The sequence below is a fragment of the Chroicocephalus ridibundus genome, chromosome 3, assembly GCF_963924245.1.
Source record: "Chroicocephalus ridibundus chromosome 3, bChrRid1.1, whole genome shotgun sequence".
Taxonomy (NCBI): Eukaryota; Metazoa; Chordata; class Aves; order Charadriiformes; family Laridae; genus Chroicocephalus; species Chroicocephalus ridibundus.
Genome location: NC_086286.1, coordinates 46,713,685 through 46,733,254, shown reverse-complemented (window position 1 = coordinate 46,733,254; position 19,570 = coordinate 46,713,685). Strand labels below are relative to the sequence as shown.

The 19,570-nt window shown below is 43.6% G+C and overlaps 2 protein-coding genes and 1 non-coding gene across 3 annotated transcripts; all 3 read right to left on the bottom strand.

Moving 5' to 3' along the window:
* Positions 1–417: 417 nt before the first annotated feature.
* TOMM20 (translocase of outer mitochondrial membrane 20) lies at positions 418–7,627 on the bottom strand. Its single transcript, XM_063329018.1, has 5 exons — positions 7,390–7,627; positions 3,174–3,220; positions 2,374–2,455; positions 1,942–2,084; positions 418–826 (listed from the first exon to the last, which is right to left on the bottom strand). The coding sequence occupies exons 1-5, from the start codon at positions 7,511–7,513 to the stop codon at positions 782–784; spliced, it is 441 nt and encodes a 146-aa protein (XP_063185088.1). The 5' UTR covers positions 7,514–7,627; the 3' UTR covers positions 418–781.
* Positions 6,560–6,694, bottom strand: LOC134514029 (small nucleolar RNA SNORA14). Its single transcript, XR_010070616.1, has one exon. It is a non-coding gene; the product is annotated as a small nucleolar RNA SNORA14 (small nucleolar RNA).
* Positions 7,628–8,719: 1,092 nt separating the features above from the next.
* On the bottom strand, positions 8,720–17,363 carry RBM34 (RNA binding motif protein 34). The gene is made up of 10 exons (XM_063329017.1): positions 17,176–17,363; positions 16,798–16,940; positions 15,480–15,699; positions 14,838–14,897; positions 14,249–14,292; positions 13,688–13,771; positions 13,389–13,452; positions 13,244–13,286; positions 9,825–9,943; positions 8,720–9,087 (listed from the first exon to the last, which is right to left on the bottom strand). The coding sequence occupies exons 1-10, from the start codon at positions 17,347–17,349 to the stop codon at positions 8,761–8,763; spliced, it is 1,278 nt and encodes a 425-aa protein (XP_063185087.1). The 5' UTR covers positions 17,350–17,363; the 3' UTR covers positions 8,720–8,760.
* Between the last annotated feature and the right edge of the window lie 2,207 nt (positions 17,364–19,570).

Below are 19,570 nucleotides of genomic sequence, written 5' to 3'. Positions count from 1 at the left end.
GGTTTCAAGCTTTCCAAAAAACCAACCTTTGTGCTCTTACAATCTGCCCCGGCTTCTATTCCAAACAGCTTTATTTCAGACACCTGCATTAACGGAGCTTTCATGTTTGACAGGCACAGTTTTGACTTGCATCGCTTTAGATGTTATTGTTCCTGACAGAAATGGATTTGTCATTCTTTCTGCAGCCAGTCATCTATTACCATTCTGATTTGCATCTCTTTCTAAGGTGATCACTTACTGTTTAAATGATCACATCCATTTTCTCAGGAAACGACACAAGGTTTTAAACTTAATTAAAAGCATTGGAAGACCAGCCATAACATTAAAAATAAATTTTAATGTTAAGTCATTTTCAGATCATTTGCTCTGACACCCAAATGTTCTGGAATTTAAAGTAGTACTATAGGGACACACAAGTGCAGATAAATCTTTATTGCCATAACTTTGTTTTTCAAAAATGAGCATTGGGTTTTTAATAGGTCGTAGTTTTATGTCTTTATATGTACAACATTACAACTGCATATTTTAATAATAATGAAGTTAGTGATACTTTGATAACTCAACACAGTGTATTTATAAAATGAATTCTTATCAAAATACACTTTTCACTGGGATAATAAATAAAATCCTGTGAAACCCACCTACACAAAGTTAATTTTAACTCTGGTAGAACCCGATGTGGTACACAGTCCATTAACTACTATGTTTGCCCCTTTATCCCCCTAGTGATGCTCATCTTCTGGGGTAAGAAAACATTTTTCCCCCCTGTGGTGGTGTGACCTCATTCAACATCATCTTCAGCCAAGCACTGTGCACTTACAATTCTCTGTAAGAAGGAGAAAAACTCATTCACAATTACATAAAATTGACAGGAGGCAACTGATTATCAAGCAATGTAATTTTACACTGATCATTAACCAGCGTAATTACTGAGCAAACTGATTATTGTTAAAAATGGTAATCTATTCGACATAATTCCTGCAGAACTGACTTCAAAAGCTTATGTACTGTGCAATGCCTAACAAAGCCAAAGTCAGATAAATAATATTCTGTCAGCCTCAAGTGATGACCTCTGTGTGGTTTTTGGCACTGTCCTCTAAGAAAACATTTTTGCTCCGTTGTTTCCCCAGACCTTTACATCTTGCGTACCTGACACTTTTTAGTGTTTTTACTAACTATATGGACCTTAAACTGAAACCTGAGTTGTAAAGAGAGCTGACTAATGCACAGCACTGAGTCTCTGCTTTATGTGAGGTAATACCACTAGGGAGTACACTTGCATTTCCAAGAATGTAAACCATATTATTTATTTTACAATAGACTCACCTGCTAGCGTATTACCAATGTTACCCGCACAGTACTCAGGCTAAAAAGGGAGGGCATTTTATACACAGAGCTAGAAACACTTTTATCATCACGGAAACCCCCAAGCTTCCCAAACTGTGATGTGTTCTGGTGCTAGTTAACACTTTGTGTTTATAGCTGGCCCAGAAGCAACAGGCTAGCAAAAGCAACAGATTAGTTCTAATGGACTTCTATAGCACTTACAGACACTTGTAGTAATACAATTAAAACAAAATAAAACTCAAGACACAGTGCAAGAAAGTTACCACTTTTCTGATCCCCCAACTTGGATTTGGGAAACAGTGGATCCGCTTATCATATCAGAGCTGCAGTCAGATGTCTCTACTTTAGAAGAGCTTAGCATACCCTACATGACAGAAGTTTCGTATTTCTATTTTGCCCTGTTTGCTATTAATGCTACACAATACTTTTCATATACACTTTTTAATGCTTCAGGTGAAAAAAAAGGTTTCTCTTAATCTAAAAGAACATATACAAAAAACACACTAAAAAAAACAATACTTGGGACTGATGTAATGGGTAAGAGAAGTAGTTCAATTATTTTCAAACCAAAACAACAGGGAACATTTTACATACCTGGCTTATTGTAGGGAGCTTAGTTAGAAGCATTTGAAACACTGGTGGTGGAAGTGTCTGCTGTAGAACTTGTAGCAGCTGCTGCGGCTGTCCACACACAGCAATGGCATTGGTCAAATGATCAACACCTTTCTCATATTCACCTGTATGAGAAATCATAATGTTTTGAAATCAACCTTCTTCCACACTGTAAAGTATTTACATAAAACATCCATCAACAGTGGATTAAATTACTGAGAATCAACCCACACTTTTCTTTCTTCCTCCCTTGCTGGATCTTCTGAACACAGAAAGTCAGAAACAAGTAAACAGATTTTCCTAGGTGAATCTGACTCCCCAAAAGATATTAGTATATAAAAATCATCTTATAGCAAAGGTAAAGCAGAATTATTTTACCCCCTTACCCTTCAAAAAAAAAAATTATGCTATTACCTTGAGCTAGTAGTTCCTCGCCAAGCTGAATCTCCTCAAGGAAAAACTTCTGAACTGCTTCAGCATCTTTCAAATCAGGCAACTACAACACACACAGTAAAACTGAAGCTGGCCCTTAAACATCAGTTAATAAACAAGTTAACAGAAAACTTTCTCAACTGAAATCAAACACATACACAAGCATATGGTTATATCGAAACTGGCAAAAAGAATTTAAAACATCACCACTAAGTTAAACGTACACAGAATTTTTTTGAAAATCAGACTCAGGTCTCATATCATTGCATCACAAATCTGTAGAGCAACAGAGCCTGAAATACCTCTATTAAGTTTATTAAGCACACAAATTTGTAGCAAATATAAATTCTAATGTGTGTCATGTTTATCACAAGTATATTTATTACAATTGGTTAAGATAAATCTATCTTTTCTTCCAGGATCCATTGATGATAAGGAAAGAGAAATTAAATGCTTATAGCAAAAACCCTATCAAGTTCAGTTATAGGTATATCACATCAATGATTTTTAAGTCTGAAAAGTCCTTGCACATACTACAAAGAGGAAAATACTATCAAGTCACACAGTAAATTATGTACTTTCTAGTACAAGGCCTCAATCTGACACAAAAAAGGAACAACCATTTCATATGGTTATGTGTGAGCATTAAAAAAACCTAAAGACTGCATATTTGCAGAAGTGTCTGTAATGCTGTAATCAAAACAGATCTTTAAACAAATCTTACAAATAACATAAATGAAACATCTTTCAAAATAGCACCGCATTATTGAACACAGTGTTACCTTGGAAAGCCCTGCTCTCTCTTTGGCAAGCTTCTGTTTCTTCCTTCCTGTAAGAATAAAAACGTCTTACGTTTTTAATTTGCTATTAAAAAAGCCTTCAGATTATAATTCAAAACCATGAACAATCAAAGTTATGTTCAACATAACAAACTGGTAATGTGTTCCAAATATTGAAGACTGAACACAGGACCCACTCTCAGCAACAGAATATCATTTAGAGGTCTAGTAAGGGCTGGCAGTAGAATACCAACCAAAAATGGCAATTACTGGACCTACTGGACCTGGAGCAGAGCATACCCCATGCACTAGAGGCATGAAGAAGGAAAGAGAATCAGAGTAATACAGGATTTCTCTACATGATTTCTGACAGTGATAAGCCACAGAAGAACTGCCTAGGAGTCAAGGCTAATTTTGAACTATATGGTGCACCACCAACAGGAACTTTCACAGGTCATAGTACGTAAGTGTACTTTCCCAGCTGTTTTATAGCAAAGACTTGGGAACCCGTTAAATAGGTGGCAGTATCTCATCATCCCACAGCAAGAGCAATATTAAAGCACACATTTCTGAAATCTGAGGAAAGCAAATATTTACAGATGGAACAAACATTTACAGATTCAATTGCCCAACCTAAAGCCATAAAGTTGGTCTGCAACATAAAGCTGTCCCACTGCAGCAAAACTAGCATAATTAAAATGATATATAGCAAATTTTTAATGAAATTAGGCAAGTATAAAGATATTTTATAATAGCACCTATCCATATAAGAATAATTACAGTAATACTGGTGATTTCCTTACAATAATCATTTTTGTAAGTCATCAGTTCATCAACTGAAATAGTTATACCAATATAACTTTTAAGTACAGCCTATGGTTAAATAACTGTACTCCTACTACTTGTCCTCACTGCCTACTTTGTGACCATCTATGTTGTCAAAGAACATCTTCCACAGAGGCCTGATTTGTCTTTTGAGACAATTTTACAAGCTGGAAATACTTCCAAATATGACTACCAGTTTTAATGGCAATGAGTTAAAAATTTGTGATTGTCCACATGACGAAGACATTTAGGAATACTATTTCCTAGTAGTAGATAATGCAACATGTGAAATTTAAGGACAAGATCAAGTGTTCTTTATATAAAGTGAGGTCACATTCTAACTAGAAGGATCACCCTTTTACCTTCTACGATACCTTAATAACCTGAGCACCTGAATTTCTAAAACTTATCGACCTGTGTACGTTATCTAACATCATCATACACAGAAGATCAAAAGTATCAAAGATACAAAAGTATCTTTGCAACAGCAGCCAAACGTTACATTTGTAATACAACAAGCAAAAAGCAATAGGTTTGGGAAAAAAAAAAAAAAAAAACACAACAAACAACAAAAAACTCTACCTTAAAAAAAATATATTTTGTTCTCCCTCAGGGGCCTCCAAGAAAATGAAAACCTTCCCTCTTTTCTAAAGACATCATATTTAAAAAAGGGAAGGGTAATCTTTCACAGAAGGAATCTTAATTAACACAGAAATGCATGTGCATCCATCCAAAACAGAGAGCTAAACTGCAACTCTCAAACTGCAGGTGACTTGCAGGTCCTTCAGGCACAGCTCTTGTACACAGGGAGTAAGTTTCAAATGTGAACCAATGGATAACCTGACGCACTGGCACGGGTTCCAGAAATCCCCGAGTCGCCCCAGCAGCTTCACAACCAGTCCCACCAAGGAGGAGAACCACCAAAGAGCCATTCACATCTTCAGCTCCCATCGGTGAAGGCTGCCTACTGCTCTCCTCTCACTCAGCTGTCGCTCCGAGGCAGAGCTCAGCATGGTCAAAAATTCTGGCTGTCTCTGAACGAAGAGATTACTGTCTGTACTTGCATACAGAGCAATTCTGGTTTATATATTCAAGAACACAAATAGAAAATGCATCTAAAATCTTAAAATATAGCTGTGGAAGCTAAGTAGCTCCAGATGTTTATAGCTTTGCTATTTTTTGGTCCCAAGATTAAATATGGACATGCCTCCCTAAACCAGCAACACCAAAACCTTAAAAAAACACAATGTCAAATGGCAAAAAAAAATAAATTGCTTCTTCATTTGCCAGCATGTGCTTGACCAAATGTAACAGGCAATACACTGACATATCAGATCTCCTGTCCTTTCCAAATTTTGGTGACATTGCATCATAGAGCCTGAAAAACAATCTTATCCTAAAAACGTTAGTGGAAAAGATCTGCTGTAAAGGTGGTATCTACAAGTTTTTCATCAAATACCCCCTACTGTTGCCCTGCAAACAGTATATCTTCATTTAAAGAACCGCAACCGGCTGCTGCATTGGGTCTTTTTTGGTCAGATATTTCATAACCCAAGCCTTACTATCCAACAGTAAAAATGCTGTAATAATCAGATCACTGGCATCACTACAGCAGCATCCATACTAAAAAAATCGATTACAGTACTAAAAGATAAAAATAAAAACAAATTCCTTAACATTATCTAAAGCCTTATAACTAAAAGCAGCCCAGTGTATCACGTCCAAGGATCATAAGTCAGACAGCGACGTCCTCCAAATGACAGCAGCCATGCCCTATCAGAGCACAATGGATTTTTTCCACTTTAAAGAAAATGTTAATTCTTAACCAGAGCAAGCCTAAGGTTTATTCAGAGCATTACTGGAGAGAAGCTCAGATAAGGAAAACAATGGGATGCAAAAATAATTTTTAGTGCATCTGCAAAAATCTTACATAACCCAGTATTTCCTCTACTACATATTTAACATTATAAAAAGAACATGGCTGATTTTACACCCCAAAATCGCGTTTGCTTCTTCAAGACAAGCACATACCAGTTTACTATACTAAAAATTCCCTATGAATGACTTGCACTGGAGGGCAAAAACTACCTGGAAGATACACAAGAAGTATATGTCTAAGATCCTACATACATGAGCAAGGGCCTGATGATAAAGTATTCAAAAGACATAATTTGCTGTGGAAGAGCTTACAGAAAGCGGAATGAATATGCCATTAAGTGTCAACACTGGTCACTCAACAAATTCAATACATTACGGCAGAACCAAAGCATTTAAGTTATGTTTAAACATCTTCACGTAAATACTCATTTTTAACCCATCTAGTTATTGACTCTTCCATCCACTAAACTGATGATCACATTCTGTTTACTTGATGGGAAAGTCTACCTTGATGGTAATTTCTCACCTTCAGATTAGTTATGAACAGCATACTATACATACTCCCATGATAGAAACAACCCAGCATAACAAATATCAGCTTATTTCTTGTGATTCACTTGAGTACCTTGGGTACTTGCACTTACAGTTGCATTTGAAACCTTCACTACTTATTAAGGCATTTAAATAAGTGTTGAAGATGTGAAATAATGAAGAGCCATGGGAGAAGAGCTCTGCATTTTGGATTAATCAACAGTTTTCTCTGGCATTCATTCTTATCCTGGAAGCTAATAACAGAGCTGCCAGGAGGGTTAAGAATGCAGCAGATGAAATACCTGAGGCCTGCTACCACAGCAACAGCTTCCCTATAAGAGCCTGTGTCGCTTTATCCGATGGTCTTCCAAAATCAAAAAAATTAAGCTCACCGCGTAAATGCAGTGGCGATAACAGTATGGCTGAGCGTGTCGGATAACAAGATTTAAAAAAAAAAAAAAACGAGAGAGAGGTGAATTATTTCGAAGCCAAGCTTCCGATGCGAAAACCTCAGGTTACTCAGTAACTACACAAATTGCCGAAAACACCCCCCCGGCAAGACGCCCCGTCCCCCACCTTTAGGCAAAGAGACGAGGAGAGGCCACAAACGGCGGGGGCTCAGGCCCCGCCCCGCACAAGCGCAGCGGGGCGAATGCCGCCCGCCAGACCCCGGCCCGTCCCGGCGGGCCCCGACGCAGCCTCCCGACCCCTCCTGGTGCCCTTCCCGCCCGGTACCCGCGGCAGGGCGGGCTGAGGCGGGGGCTGAGGACCGTTTCCCCGCAGGAAGAAGGCCGGGGAGGCCAGGGAAGTGGGGGAGGCGGCGGCGGGTCCGAGGCCCGGCCGGGCCCGGGAGCGGGAGGGCGCTGCGGAGGCGCCACGTGCCGGCCAGGCGCTGTGGGGGCGGCGGTTGGAGGGCGGCCGCCGTGAGGGACGGTGAGGAGAGGGGTGGTGGCGGGGGGCGGGGCGCGGCCCAGCGGACACTCACGCTCCCGCAGCCGGTTCTTGAAATTGGGGTCGCTCCGTCTCTTGCGGTCGAAGTAGATGCAGTAGCCGATGAAAAGGGCGCCGCAGAGGCCCGCCGCGATGGCGCTGGTCTTGCCCACCATCATGGTGCCCGGCGACGAGGGGAAGCTCCGCTCCGCTGCGCTCCCGTCCCGCCGCGCCGCCGCCCCCCGCCCGCCCCCTCCCACCCTCCCGCCGCGCGGCCGGCGCCGAGCTCCGCAGGCACCTTGGGGCGAGCGGGCAGCCAGAAAGGACCCCGCCGCGCTTCCGCTGGCGTCATCAGCCGGCGGCGGCAGAGGGCGCCTCCTCCGTTGCCTGCGGGGGAGAGAGGCCGGCCGAGAGCCGGGGCGCTCCGCCCACCCCCGCCGCCTCGCGCCCCCTCAGGCACTGTCTGCGTCGCTCAAAATCAGAGTGGTTCGGGTTGGAAGGGACCTTAAAAATCATCTAGTTCCAACCCCTGCCCTGGGCAGGGACACCTCCCACTAGACCAGGCTGCTCAAAGCCCCATCCAGCCTGGCCTTGGACACCTCCAGGGATGGGGCATCCACAGCTTCTCTGGGCAACCTGTTCCAGTGCCTCACCACCCTCACAGGAAAAGAATTTCTTCCTGATACCTAATCGAAATCCACCCTCTTTCAGTTTAAAACCTCATCCTGTTGCTACGCTCCCTGACAAACAGTCCCTCCCCATCTCTCCTGTAGGCCCCCTTCAGGTACTGGAAGGCTGCTATAAGGTCTCCCTGGAGCCTTCTCTTCTCCAGGCTGAACAACCCCAACTCTCTCAGCCTGTCCTCATAGGAGAGGTGCTCCAGCCCTCGGATCATCTTCGTGGCCCTCTGCTGGACCCACTCCAACAGGTCCGTGTCCTTGTGCTGAGGGCTCCAGAGCTGGACACAGTACTCCAGGGGGGGTCTCACCGGAGTGGAGCAGAGGGGCAGAATCACCTCCCTGGCCCTGATGGCCATGCTTCTTCGATGCAGCCCAGGATGCAGTGTCAGTCTTGTAAACAGCAGCTTAACAGTTAAAAAAAAAACACCACCAAACTATTAAGGTAATGATTTGCATATCGTCACAGGCCAAGTCTGCAGATGAGCCGCCCCTTCTGTAGCCGTTTTGAGTAATTCCACACCACTCCGAAAGAAAGAATTGCATTAACCTCCACAGTGGGGCCTCAGCCGGACGAGATCCAGCCCTGGAATACAGCAACAAACACAGGCAGCACTGGCACAGCCAGCGGCGTACAGGGACGCACCTCGTCCTGCCTCCAGGAGAAGCCAAACACCCCGGGGCAAACACTGAGAACGACTACAGCTGTATTAGCAAACAAAATTTATGACAGAAAACTCTTGTATACATCAGTTTTTATAAGAACAGCGAACACCGTTATACGTTTGATTTTTATCAAAAGACTTTTTGTTTTTCCCAGCTTTATTTCTGGGAATAGTTTTTAGTCTTTTTTGTTTAGTGCTCTTTTTTAGCGCGTTTGCTTTTTCGCCAACAAATGAATCCTTAGAGCACTTGTTGTTTTTTAATTTGGTACCAACTCTGTCCTTAGGAACACGAGACTGATTTGGATGTTTCTGTGGTGCTTTCCACTTCTCTCCACACCGCTTCACTCGTATCTTTCTTCCCACCAGAACAGAGTCGTTGAGTTTCAGAGCAAGATGTACAGCATCCGTATTCTACAAGAACAGACATTCAGGTTAAAAGCAACATTACTTCCAACTGGTTGCTTTCAAATAAAAAGTCGCCTTTCTTTAATTGTTGTAAGCAAGATCTTACAATAAAAAGCACTCAAAATGCTCTACTTGTTGAATGACACACCACCTCTGCTCTGCTCAGAAACACCAGCACACCCACACAGCCCACACATCGAGGCACAGATACTTCAAAATGGGCTATAAAACAGCTTACGTGAGACGTGAAAGACAGAGGCAGAGAGATGAAGGAGAAACTGGGGGGGAAAAAAAAGGTATTGGGCTGCAGGAAACAAACAAAGAAAGATGAGGCTGGGAGACTGCCATGCAAAAGCAAGCTGTACTGAACCCGAAACAGGGAGAGCCAGTAAGCAAACCAGCTGCAGGCAAGAATTCCACTCATATTTTGACACAAAAGAAATGGGAGAACATTGCAGTTATACCAAGCAAACTCATCTGTCCTTCCTCTAAGTCTTTCCCTTGAAATTAATTTCTTTCACCCCAAAGTTGTACAGCTTTTTTTTTGTATACAACCTAAAATAATTTGCTTTGTATCTGCTTCCACAGAACTGGTCTTCCAAGCTGCTTTTAACATACACAACAATGCTACCATTTAATACACATATACACACCCAAAAAAATTTTAAAAGGCCATAAAAGGCAAATCCTAATTCAGATTTTGAAGAATTCCCAGTGTCCTGAAGCATGCCATTCATACATACCTCAAAGAGAACATAGCCGAAGCCTTTACCCAAGCCGGTCTTTCCGTCTCTCACAATTCGCACCGCTACTACACCTCCACAGACAGAAAAGTGTTCTCGCACAGCATCATCGCTGATGTCTGTGGGCAAGCACAATGCTTCAGTCAGACACACGGTTTTAGAAGCCTGGCCCAAATCCAAATATTTTGTATTTACCAATTCAGGTACACAAACATATATATCTAAATATATAAATATAGATATATTAGTGGTTCAGAAAAATTTCAGCAAGTTAACAATGGAAACTTTATAAAAGGCTATTTCCTTTGACAGTTACCGATTCCCTAGCTTTGAGGACTGCAAGATAAATCACAAAGAAGAACAAAGGCAAAGACCAAAATAAATTTTTTCAAATAATTTCATAGAATCATAGAATTGTTAGGGTTGGAAGGGACCTTAAAGATCATCTAGTTCCAACCCCCCTGCCATGGGCAGGGACACCTCCCACTAGAGCAGGTTGCTCAGAGCCCCGTCCAGCCTGGCCTTAAAAACTTCCAGGGATGGGGCTTACACCACCTCTCTGGGCAACCTGTTCCAGTGTCTCACCACCCTCATGGTGAAGAACTTCTTCCTGACATCCAGTCTGAATCGACCCATCTCTAGTTTTGATCCATTCCCTCTAGTCCTACCATTACCCGACATCCTAAAAAGTCCCTCACCAGCTTTCTTGTAGCCCCCTTAAGATACTGGTAGGCCACTAGAAGGTCTCCTCAGCGCCTTCTTTTCTCCAGACTGAACAACCCCAACTCCCTCAGTCTGTCCTCATAGGAGAGGTGCTCCAGCCCTCTGATCGTCCTCGTGGCCCTTCTCTGGACACGTTCCAGCACATCCATATCTCTCTTGTAGTAGGGGCTCCAGAATTGGACGCAGTACTCCAGGTGGGGTCTCACGAGAGTGGAGTAGAGGGGGAAAATCACCTCCCTCGACCTGCTGGCCACGCTTCTCCTGATGCGGCCCAGGATACGATTGGCTTTCTGGGCTGCTAGCGCATACTGACGGCTCATGTTGAGCTTCTTGTCCACCAGCACCCCCAAGTCCTTTTCTTCAGGGCTGCTCTCAAGCCAGTCACTGCCCAGCCTATATCGGTGCTTGGGATTGCCCTGACCCAGACGGAGGACCTTGCACTTGGTCTTGTTGAACTTCACGAGGTTGGCATGGGCCCACCTCTCCAGCCTGTCAAGGTCCCTCTGGATGGCATCCCTTCCCTCCAGCATGTCAGCCACCCCACACAGCTTGGTGTCGTCGGCAAACTTGCTGAGGGTGCACTCTATGCCACTGCCCGTGTCGCTGACAAAGATGTTAAACAAGACCGGTCCCAGTACTGATCTTTGAGGGACTCCAATTATCACTGGCCTCCACTTGGACATGGACCCATTGACAGCCACTCTTTGGGTGTGGCCGTCAAGCCAGTTCTTTATCCACAGAATTGTCAGTCCATCAAACCCATATTTTATCAGCTTGGAGACCAGGATGTCATGCGGAACAGTGTCAAAGGCTCTCCCCTTGTCTATTGATGTTGTGACCTTCTCATAAAAGGCCACCAGGTTTGTCAGGCACGATTTGCCCTTGGTGAAGCCGTGTTGATTGTACCCAATCACCTCTTTGTTATACTTCTGCCTCAGCAGTGCCTCCAGGAGGATCTGCTCCATAACCTTACCAGGCATGGAGGTGAGACTGACTGGCCTATAGTTCCCTGGTTCCTCCTTCTTTCCCTTTTTGAAAATGGGGATTACGTTTCCCCTTTTCCAGTCAGTGGGGACTTCACCAGACTGCCATGACTTTTGGAACATAATAGAAAGCAGTTTAGCAACCTCATCCACCAAATCCTTCAGTACCCGTGGGTGCAACCCATCAGGTCCCATGGACATGTTCAATTTCAGGTTCATCAGATGGTCACGAACCTGATCTTCACTTCTGATGGGCAGTTCTGTCCACCCCCTGCCATTCTCTTCTGTGACTCCGGGAGTGTGGCTGGAGCCCTTGCCAGTGAAGACCGAGGAAAGGAAGTCATTGAGAACCTTGGCCTTCTCCATATCACTTGTCACCAGCTCCCCCGTTTCCTTTCTGTGGCCATTTCCTTTCATTTATGGCTTGAACATAGTGGAAATTAAAATTTGCGCTACATTGTTGTAGCTCCTTCTTATGCCAGGATCTCTTGTTAAGAATTAATGCTGATGATAACGAGCTTGTGTTGGTAGTTCTTGAAGTCTAGTGCTCATTGACTGAACCCTGAGTTTTAACTGAATGGGGGAGAAGGGATTTACAGTTTCCAACCATAGTTGCTACACGATTATTGTGATAACAGCCAGATACGTGAGGCTTTGTCTGTCTCATGCCTATGCAAACAGACAAGTGTGATGTTCCAACACAAAAATATAAGTTATTCTCTTTTCTGTACAGGCATGAGTCATACTATGGTACATCCCTTTGCCGAATTTGCCCCTTTGCCCGAAAGGGGGTGGAGCTGAATTTAACAGTACAGTTTTAATTACAGCAATGGGACTTAGATGTGCTGAGGAAGGTTTGAGCTGCTGAAGTAATTTTCAGAGCACTGCAAATGTCCAAACTGCTTTTTCTGCAGGATGCACAGAGGAACATACAGTGCTGACACAAGCTCTACACAACAGGCATTAGTAACGTCACCACAATCAGATTTGTCACCTACCCAGATTTTTCAGACAGGTCAAGTTTTAGGCTAAAGTCTCAAGCCCGTGTGTTTCAGCATTAATGTCAGCAGTATGTGACACTGGCTCTGTGTCAGGCCACAGCCACAGGGCATGCCTCCTTCCTGCCTATTCACGCATCCACACCACTCCCCCACACAAGATGCTTGTCCCAAGCACCCTGGCTCCATTAATACCCTCATATGGACCACACCTGACGGCGATCCCTCCACCTACTCTCCAGTCTACTCGGCTGAATATTCATCAAGCAGTGACCTCCACTACACAGTCAGCACCTCCACACAGGTAACAACCGATTGCCAATAGCTGCCTGGACAGTGGCTCACAGACAGCATCAAAACGAGAAGCCATCACCCGTGCATCACTTGGAAGTAGTTCACAAACAGGTACCAGAACACCTCTAGCAGTTTAGAAAGCTACGGACTATACAGTTCAGTCATATTTATTTAAAAAAACACGAAGTGACAACAAGAACTAAAAGCGCTTGCAGTTCTAGCTACCATAAAGAAAACAATTAATCTGCAGAACTTACAACCCCTTTTGGTGTTTCAGTTAAAAAAATAGAACTGGTATTAAAAAAATTAATTCCAGCAAAAGATATTTAGCTACCTAAACACCAATAAATAAAAAAACCCTAATGTCAACATGTTCTGTAAACATTAAGTAATGATGCATAACAATCCATTTTAGACTCACCATATGAGAGATTTCCCAAGAATATTGATCGTTTATTGTCATGCTAAAGAAAACAAGAGATATAACACAGTAAGTTATTTGCTACAGAAAAAAACCAACCAAACAAAAACAGAAAAGGGTTTTTCTACTCACACATCTTACTTACCGAACTGGTTTTTGATGCAATGTCGACCCTGATGTGAAATCCACTAGCAAATTCTGTTCCATTTCTTTTGTAGCCAAAAGCAAAAAGTTTTAAAAACAAAATGAATAACTGTTACTTAATTTACAATGTCACTGCATAGCATCATTCCAAAAGCAAATTTACTCTTTAAGTTTGAAAAAAAACCACCCCAGTATTTTATTCTGATTCAAGCAAAAGAGAGGAGGTAGTTTAAATTTATCTTTTAACACTCTGTGAATCTACCTCTTCAACAGGGAATGAGGAACAAAACTAAGACTTACTCCTTTAGAGCCTTAATGGCGTCACATTCTTTCTTAAATACAACATAAGCATTAACGAACTTCGCATTAGGGTGCACCTTATGCCTGGAATGTGAAAAAGACACATGTTGTTTAAATCATTCTGGTGGTGTGCAGCGCACAAGCACTTCTTGTTAAACACATCTATGCCTTCTCTTGTTTTGTGCACAGTTAACAACTTAATTTCTCTTAAAGGTCAGCTAGCTGTCCAAGGGAGTCTCACTGTGCATCTTACACAGTCCATATATGCACCCTGATCAATCTTCCTCAACTCATAAAAACATCCAAAGGAATTAAGGACTATCGGCATCTTCCTCCTTCCTAAAATACAGGAAATGAAACCTAAGATAGTGAATTACATACTAGTATACTGGGCACATAATTATGCACTTGTCAAGAAAACTTACATACATGCAAAGGTAACTACAAAAGTCAAAACCCCACAAAATTAAAAAATTAATATACCCAAATATGTAACAACTAACACTTAAAAATTGTTTTTGCCTCGAAAAATAAAGCACAAAATTCACAAGAGGAACCTACTTTATTGCTGCTAATTTTTTGGATAAAGTATCTTCTGCTGGAACCTTTAAGATAAAAAGAGCTTTAGTTAAGTGAGCCTACTGTCAATTTATCTCAAATATTTGTTTTTGAAGACAAAGAGGTATTCAAACAGGTACCATTCCCACCCAAAGCAATGTGGCCAGTACAGTGAGCAAATGATGTAACTGGCTATTCCGAGAGATGATCTAGAAAGACCTCAGAATTAGATAGCTTGCTCTGACTTCATCTGTTGCGTTTCTTGAGTTCTAAGACTGTTCTATTCAACTATTTTACAGAGCACACTGATATACAATCACTGTGTCTTTGCTACTGTGATTTAAAAACAGGTAAGTAATATCTTAGCTAAACGAGCAATAATAAAAGCATTCTTATTAGAGTGAAAATACAGCTGTGATAGTCTCAACTGCTGGTATGGGAAGAGTAAAATGTGATACATAAAAGATGCATCTGTGGTACCTCTGTGGTAAAATCTCCAAGGATTCTTCTAATGGCAAAAAATACACACCCAGACCCACTTCTGAACCAATGATCTATAAGATCAGAAACATAATTAGAGGAAATAACCTACCAGAGACCGGAATCGAATGGATTTTATTTGTCCATACTCTTTAAAAAGAGATTTCAGCGCCTAAACAGAAGATATCACAAATATTCAAATACATTTTTGCATCCTGGTAATAACAATTAATGTTGAATATTTATTAGTAAGATTTTTTTTTTCACACCATTTTCATTTTACTTATACAAGGCCTGTTAAAGGGCTACAAAAAACACACAAGTAATTTATAACTGTTTCTGTGCTTCTTGTGGCAGCTTATTATTCTACAGATTGCCAAAACTGAATTCATACCCCTTACTATGGAAGTAAAAATATAGTGTATTTTATGCATCAGTCTGAAGTATTATTTGCATTCAATTCAGTTAGAAGCACTTTCTAGCTTTGCAACTGTAGCTCTCACTTATTTAGTCATTTTTCACTGAAAAAGAAACTAACCAATTTTACTAAAGAAAAAGCAACTGCTGTAAAAAGCTATGGTAAAACAAAAGAGATCGCCTCTAACAGTTTTTGGTAACGAGTGTTATCTCCTGCTTTCACAAAAAGCAGTTTCAGTCACAAATATGTGTGACTTCTCAGCTAGAAACATGCCCTCAAACTAAGGACTGCTGTAATTCTTTTAATTCCTTTAGCTGACAGAATCCACTCACGTACCTGAACAGTACAGCTGACAGGCAAGTTTCCAACAAACACTGTTCTTCTGTCTACCGATTCATCAGCCACCTTTTCTGCCTTTTGTTGTTTGACCGTAGTGCCTGTATCTGAGTTAACAACACGTTTGGTGACGGCCTGAGAAGGCCCCTTTTTTTGCTTCGCTTTGTTTTGAGACAGTTTTTGCTCCTCCTCTTCATCTGCCCGCTCCAAAGTGCTCTCCCTTACCAGAAAAAGACAAGTAAATGATAATTGATGGGAAAAAAGTAGTGCTCTTGAGGTCAAAGACTTGAAGCTTCCAAGATAAATATTTTTACTTATATTTTAAGTTATGTTCGACATAAAATTTCAAATGTTATTTTTGCTTATTATGCATTAAACAAACACATACCACCATTCTGTAACATGGAAAACTATTTGCTGTCCCCAGGACATTGCATTCACTATTTAGTAGGTGCAATAAAGAAAAGAATTCAGAAGTAAATCATCTAATATCCTCTAAAATTGAAGGGGGTGGGGTGGGGAAATTAGTCTTCGCATGCTAGAACTTACAAGAGGTTTAATTCTTCCCAGTATCCAGGGCACTGACCACAGACTATCTTCTGGGATCCATCTGTACACTAACAAATCTCTATCTATCCGAACTTGCCATACTAGCATGCACAACAAGCGGACCCAAAGAACCCTCTGGAAGGCTACCGACACCAAGACAGCAAAAAAAAGTTTCACAGGCACGGAAGATGCAACAACGCACAGTGCCAGAGAGGGGACATGACGTTACCATCGAGCCCAAATCACGCAAACTTTGTATGCAAACTTCACTGCACAGAAACCAGCTTCCTGCCTGCACCAACAGCATCTTGGCACACCCCTGCGCGTGTGAGGGAAGGGGCAGCCGCACAGCAGAGCAGTTCTGTGTCGCAGCAGAGGACCAGCGACCTGAGGACAACTCCCTCTGCCTGGTTTGCCCCTGCTCCCCCAACTGCAGCTCTGCTGGGTGAAGCCAGCTACAACCAGAAAGCACCACCCCGCGCCAGAGACAACTCTGTGTCCAAGTCTACAGCCTCTCCACCTGACAGCTCTCTAACAGGGGATTTGCGCTTCACGGACCTAGAACTTCAAGCAGTTAGAAGTATTTCCTACCCTCTGGGGTGAACTACAGAAAATGTTCATATTCTTCTTAAAAATCATCTTCTTAAACACAAGGTTCAAGACAAATAGTAGGATAGAATTTTATTGTTTCACTGAACTCATAATCTTATGATTAATTCAGATGCTGTTTTTTTTTTAATCTTACTATAAAGACATATCATCTACTCACTTTTTTCCCAAGTTTTTCTCTGCTTTTGAAAGTTCCTTCTTTCTAGATTTCTTTGCTTTTACAGGAGGTTCCTGAACGACAGATGAGCTCTGGTCTTCTGACACTTTCTCTGCTTCTTCAGTACGCTTTCTTTTCTTACTTTCCTTTTAAAATAAATAAATAAATGAATTAAATTAACTTCGGAAAAAAAACCCCAAAACTCCAGAAACCTCCTACAATTATGTTATATGCTGCGATTTATTTGCAGCGCCACTAACGGAAGCCAGCAGCGGCACGGAGAGGTGCCCAGAGCCACCCGGCTCTGCCGCGACCACCCCGCTGTCCTCCTCGTCCCTCCCTCCCGCCTCACGCCCTCCCAGGCGCCGCCGCGGCACCTACCCCCCTGACGGCCACCAGCACCGGCGGGGCGGCGGCGGCGCTGAAGAGGCTGGCGAGGGGCGCGGCGGCCGCCCCGCCCGGTCCGAGGCTGTCCGCCACCTGCCCCACCGCGTACCCCTCCCCGCCGCGCCCCCGAGCTGCCGCCGGGCCCTGCACCCGCCGCCGGGCCGCCATGGCTGCTACGGGGGTGAGAGAACGCACTCGCGGCGCGTCACTTCCGGCGCGCCCGGGGCGGGGCGGCCCTCACAGCGCTCCGTGAGGGGCCGGGCAGCGGGCGCGGAGCTGCCGCCCACCCCCTCACGGCGCCCGACGCGGCCCCAGCACCGCCACGGCGGGCCTGGTCGCTGCATGAAAGCAAACGACGTCAGATGTGGCTGTTACACGCGGGTTTTGGCGGGAAAAACTCTCCGCTCCAAGCCTGCTGTGCTCAGCTCCCTCTGAGGTGGGAGACGGAAATTATTCTGTGATGACTTCTGTCTTCTCGAGCTGTCTGTGCTTAAACTCACTGAAGCCTCAAATGGTTGAAAAACAAGAGTGCTGTTGTCTACAGAAAAAATAACTAACTTTGCCTCACGTCACTGTGGAAGTACTTCTTAGAGCATCCCCCCTTCTTTTGCCTGAATCGATCTCCACCATCGCCACCCAGCTCACAGCCAGGATGAAGTTAAAAAAAAACCCAACCAAACAAAAGACTAACCTCCCAAGCCCCCAGCTAGAGTCTGTGGGGGATGTCCTCCATGCCCTCGAGCGCAGATTAAACAGACACCATCAAGAAGAAGTTTGGCCTGTGCCCGCCAGCACTGCTGCTGAAAGACTGAAGCCCTTGGACAGGGGCTGCCTGAAGGGCCACCCCACCGAGATGGGCATCGCCAGGGTGGGTGGCCTCACACTGAAGCTCAGGGGCAGCAAACATCCTCCTGGCGCTCCCGCAGCCCCTTCTGTAGCGGTTCACCTGGAGACAAACCTGGGAAAGGGTTAGAAAAATGCAAGGAGGGGAGGAGCGTAAAGAACACCGAAAAAGGAATGGTTTCTGACTGCATACTCCTTACAAACAAGACTGGGTTACAGGAAGAGCGCAGAGCCACAAGTAGTTACTGCTTAAACCGTCTTAAGTTACTGGACCACCAGAGACACCATCCCAAAGCATCATTTGGGCAGCCAGTTTCCGTCGGGATTGTTTCATCTGTACCTGAGATCCGCAGCAGGCTTTGAAAACATGTAAGAATTTTTCTGATGAAAAATTCCTGAAACACAGTGCTTCTCAGGGCATTTGAGGACTGTAACCTGGAGGACAGGAAAAGGAGGAACCTCTTGTACCTCCTCCCCCTGGCTTCGCTCTGTAGCCAGTAGAGAGAAGTGCTCTGGATCATCTTGCTGCTGCAGCTACACGGATAGGGCTGGATAACTGATCCAACTGGAAGAGACCCTTTTTTCTTAGGTTAATTCTCAAAGAGATCATTTTCCAACCCAGGCCACAGTACAGCTCATGCATAAGGAAGTTTGATCTGTTACTAACTCTCAGAAATTAGGCACCTAATTGGAATCTCCTTTTAGACCAGCCTGTACAGGAAAGTAATCTTAAATCCTAGATGGTGTGATAATAATTGGAAAGGCATAGAAAATTACCAGGCACTTAAAGACTGAAGCAAATACAAACAGCTCCTCTGTTGTAATATTTAATGCTCTTTTTGAACTGCCAGTGTTAGCAGTTGTGTTGGTACCAACGTCCAACTGAAGGCAAAACAAGTAATCCAGCTATGGAAGAAAAGTAAAGCGTTAGTCTTGACACATGCACCAGGCATTCCGTGCCTGGCCTTCTGGATGCCGGGAAAGGCAGGGACCCTCATTGATAGGGTCAGCCCAAGAGAAGGCACGAATTCTTAAAAACTGGCAGGTGGCTGCTGCACTACTTGTATTGGCTTTTCCAATCTACCTTCACACAACAGAGCAGTTTTGTGGGTGACACAGCTGGGGCAGAACAGGCTGAACCACCAAAATACATCAAAACTACATTGGACAAGTGTTCGGCTGGATGATTCCAGAGATTTGTAATTGCCGAAGCTCAAACAAAAGGCATACGGCCTCCAGGAACTCTGCTAGAGAGAGTTTGAGCCTCGTGGCGACAGGGAAACTTCACGGCGTGATGGAAACGACACAGTAACAAGTACGTACAAGCATCAGTGGAGACTGGAAGTAACAGGAGTTGGGAGCAACGCAGCCAGCCCGCAAGCAAGGCGTGCTTTGTCTCAGCATATGCAGATAGGCCGTCCTCTCAGCTGTTCTCAACACCATCAAACACAAGACACACAAAACTGATTCTGTCACTCAGACAAGGTGTGAAGGATAAAGGGTGGTTTGTCTCACTTCACCTTTCAGGTCACAGTTGGAGCAGGTA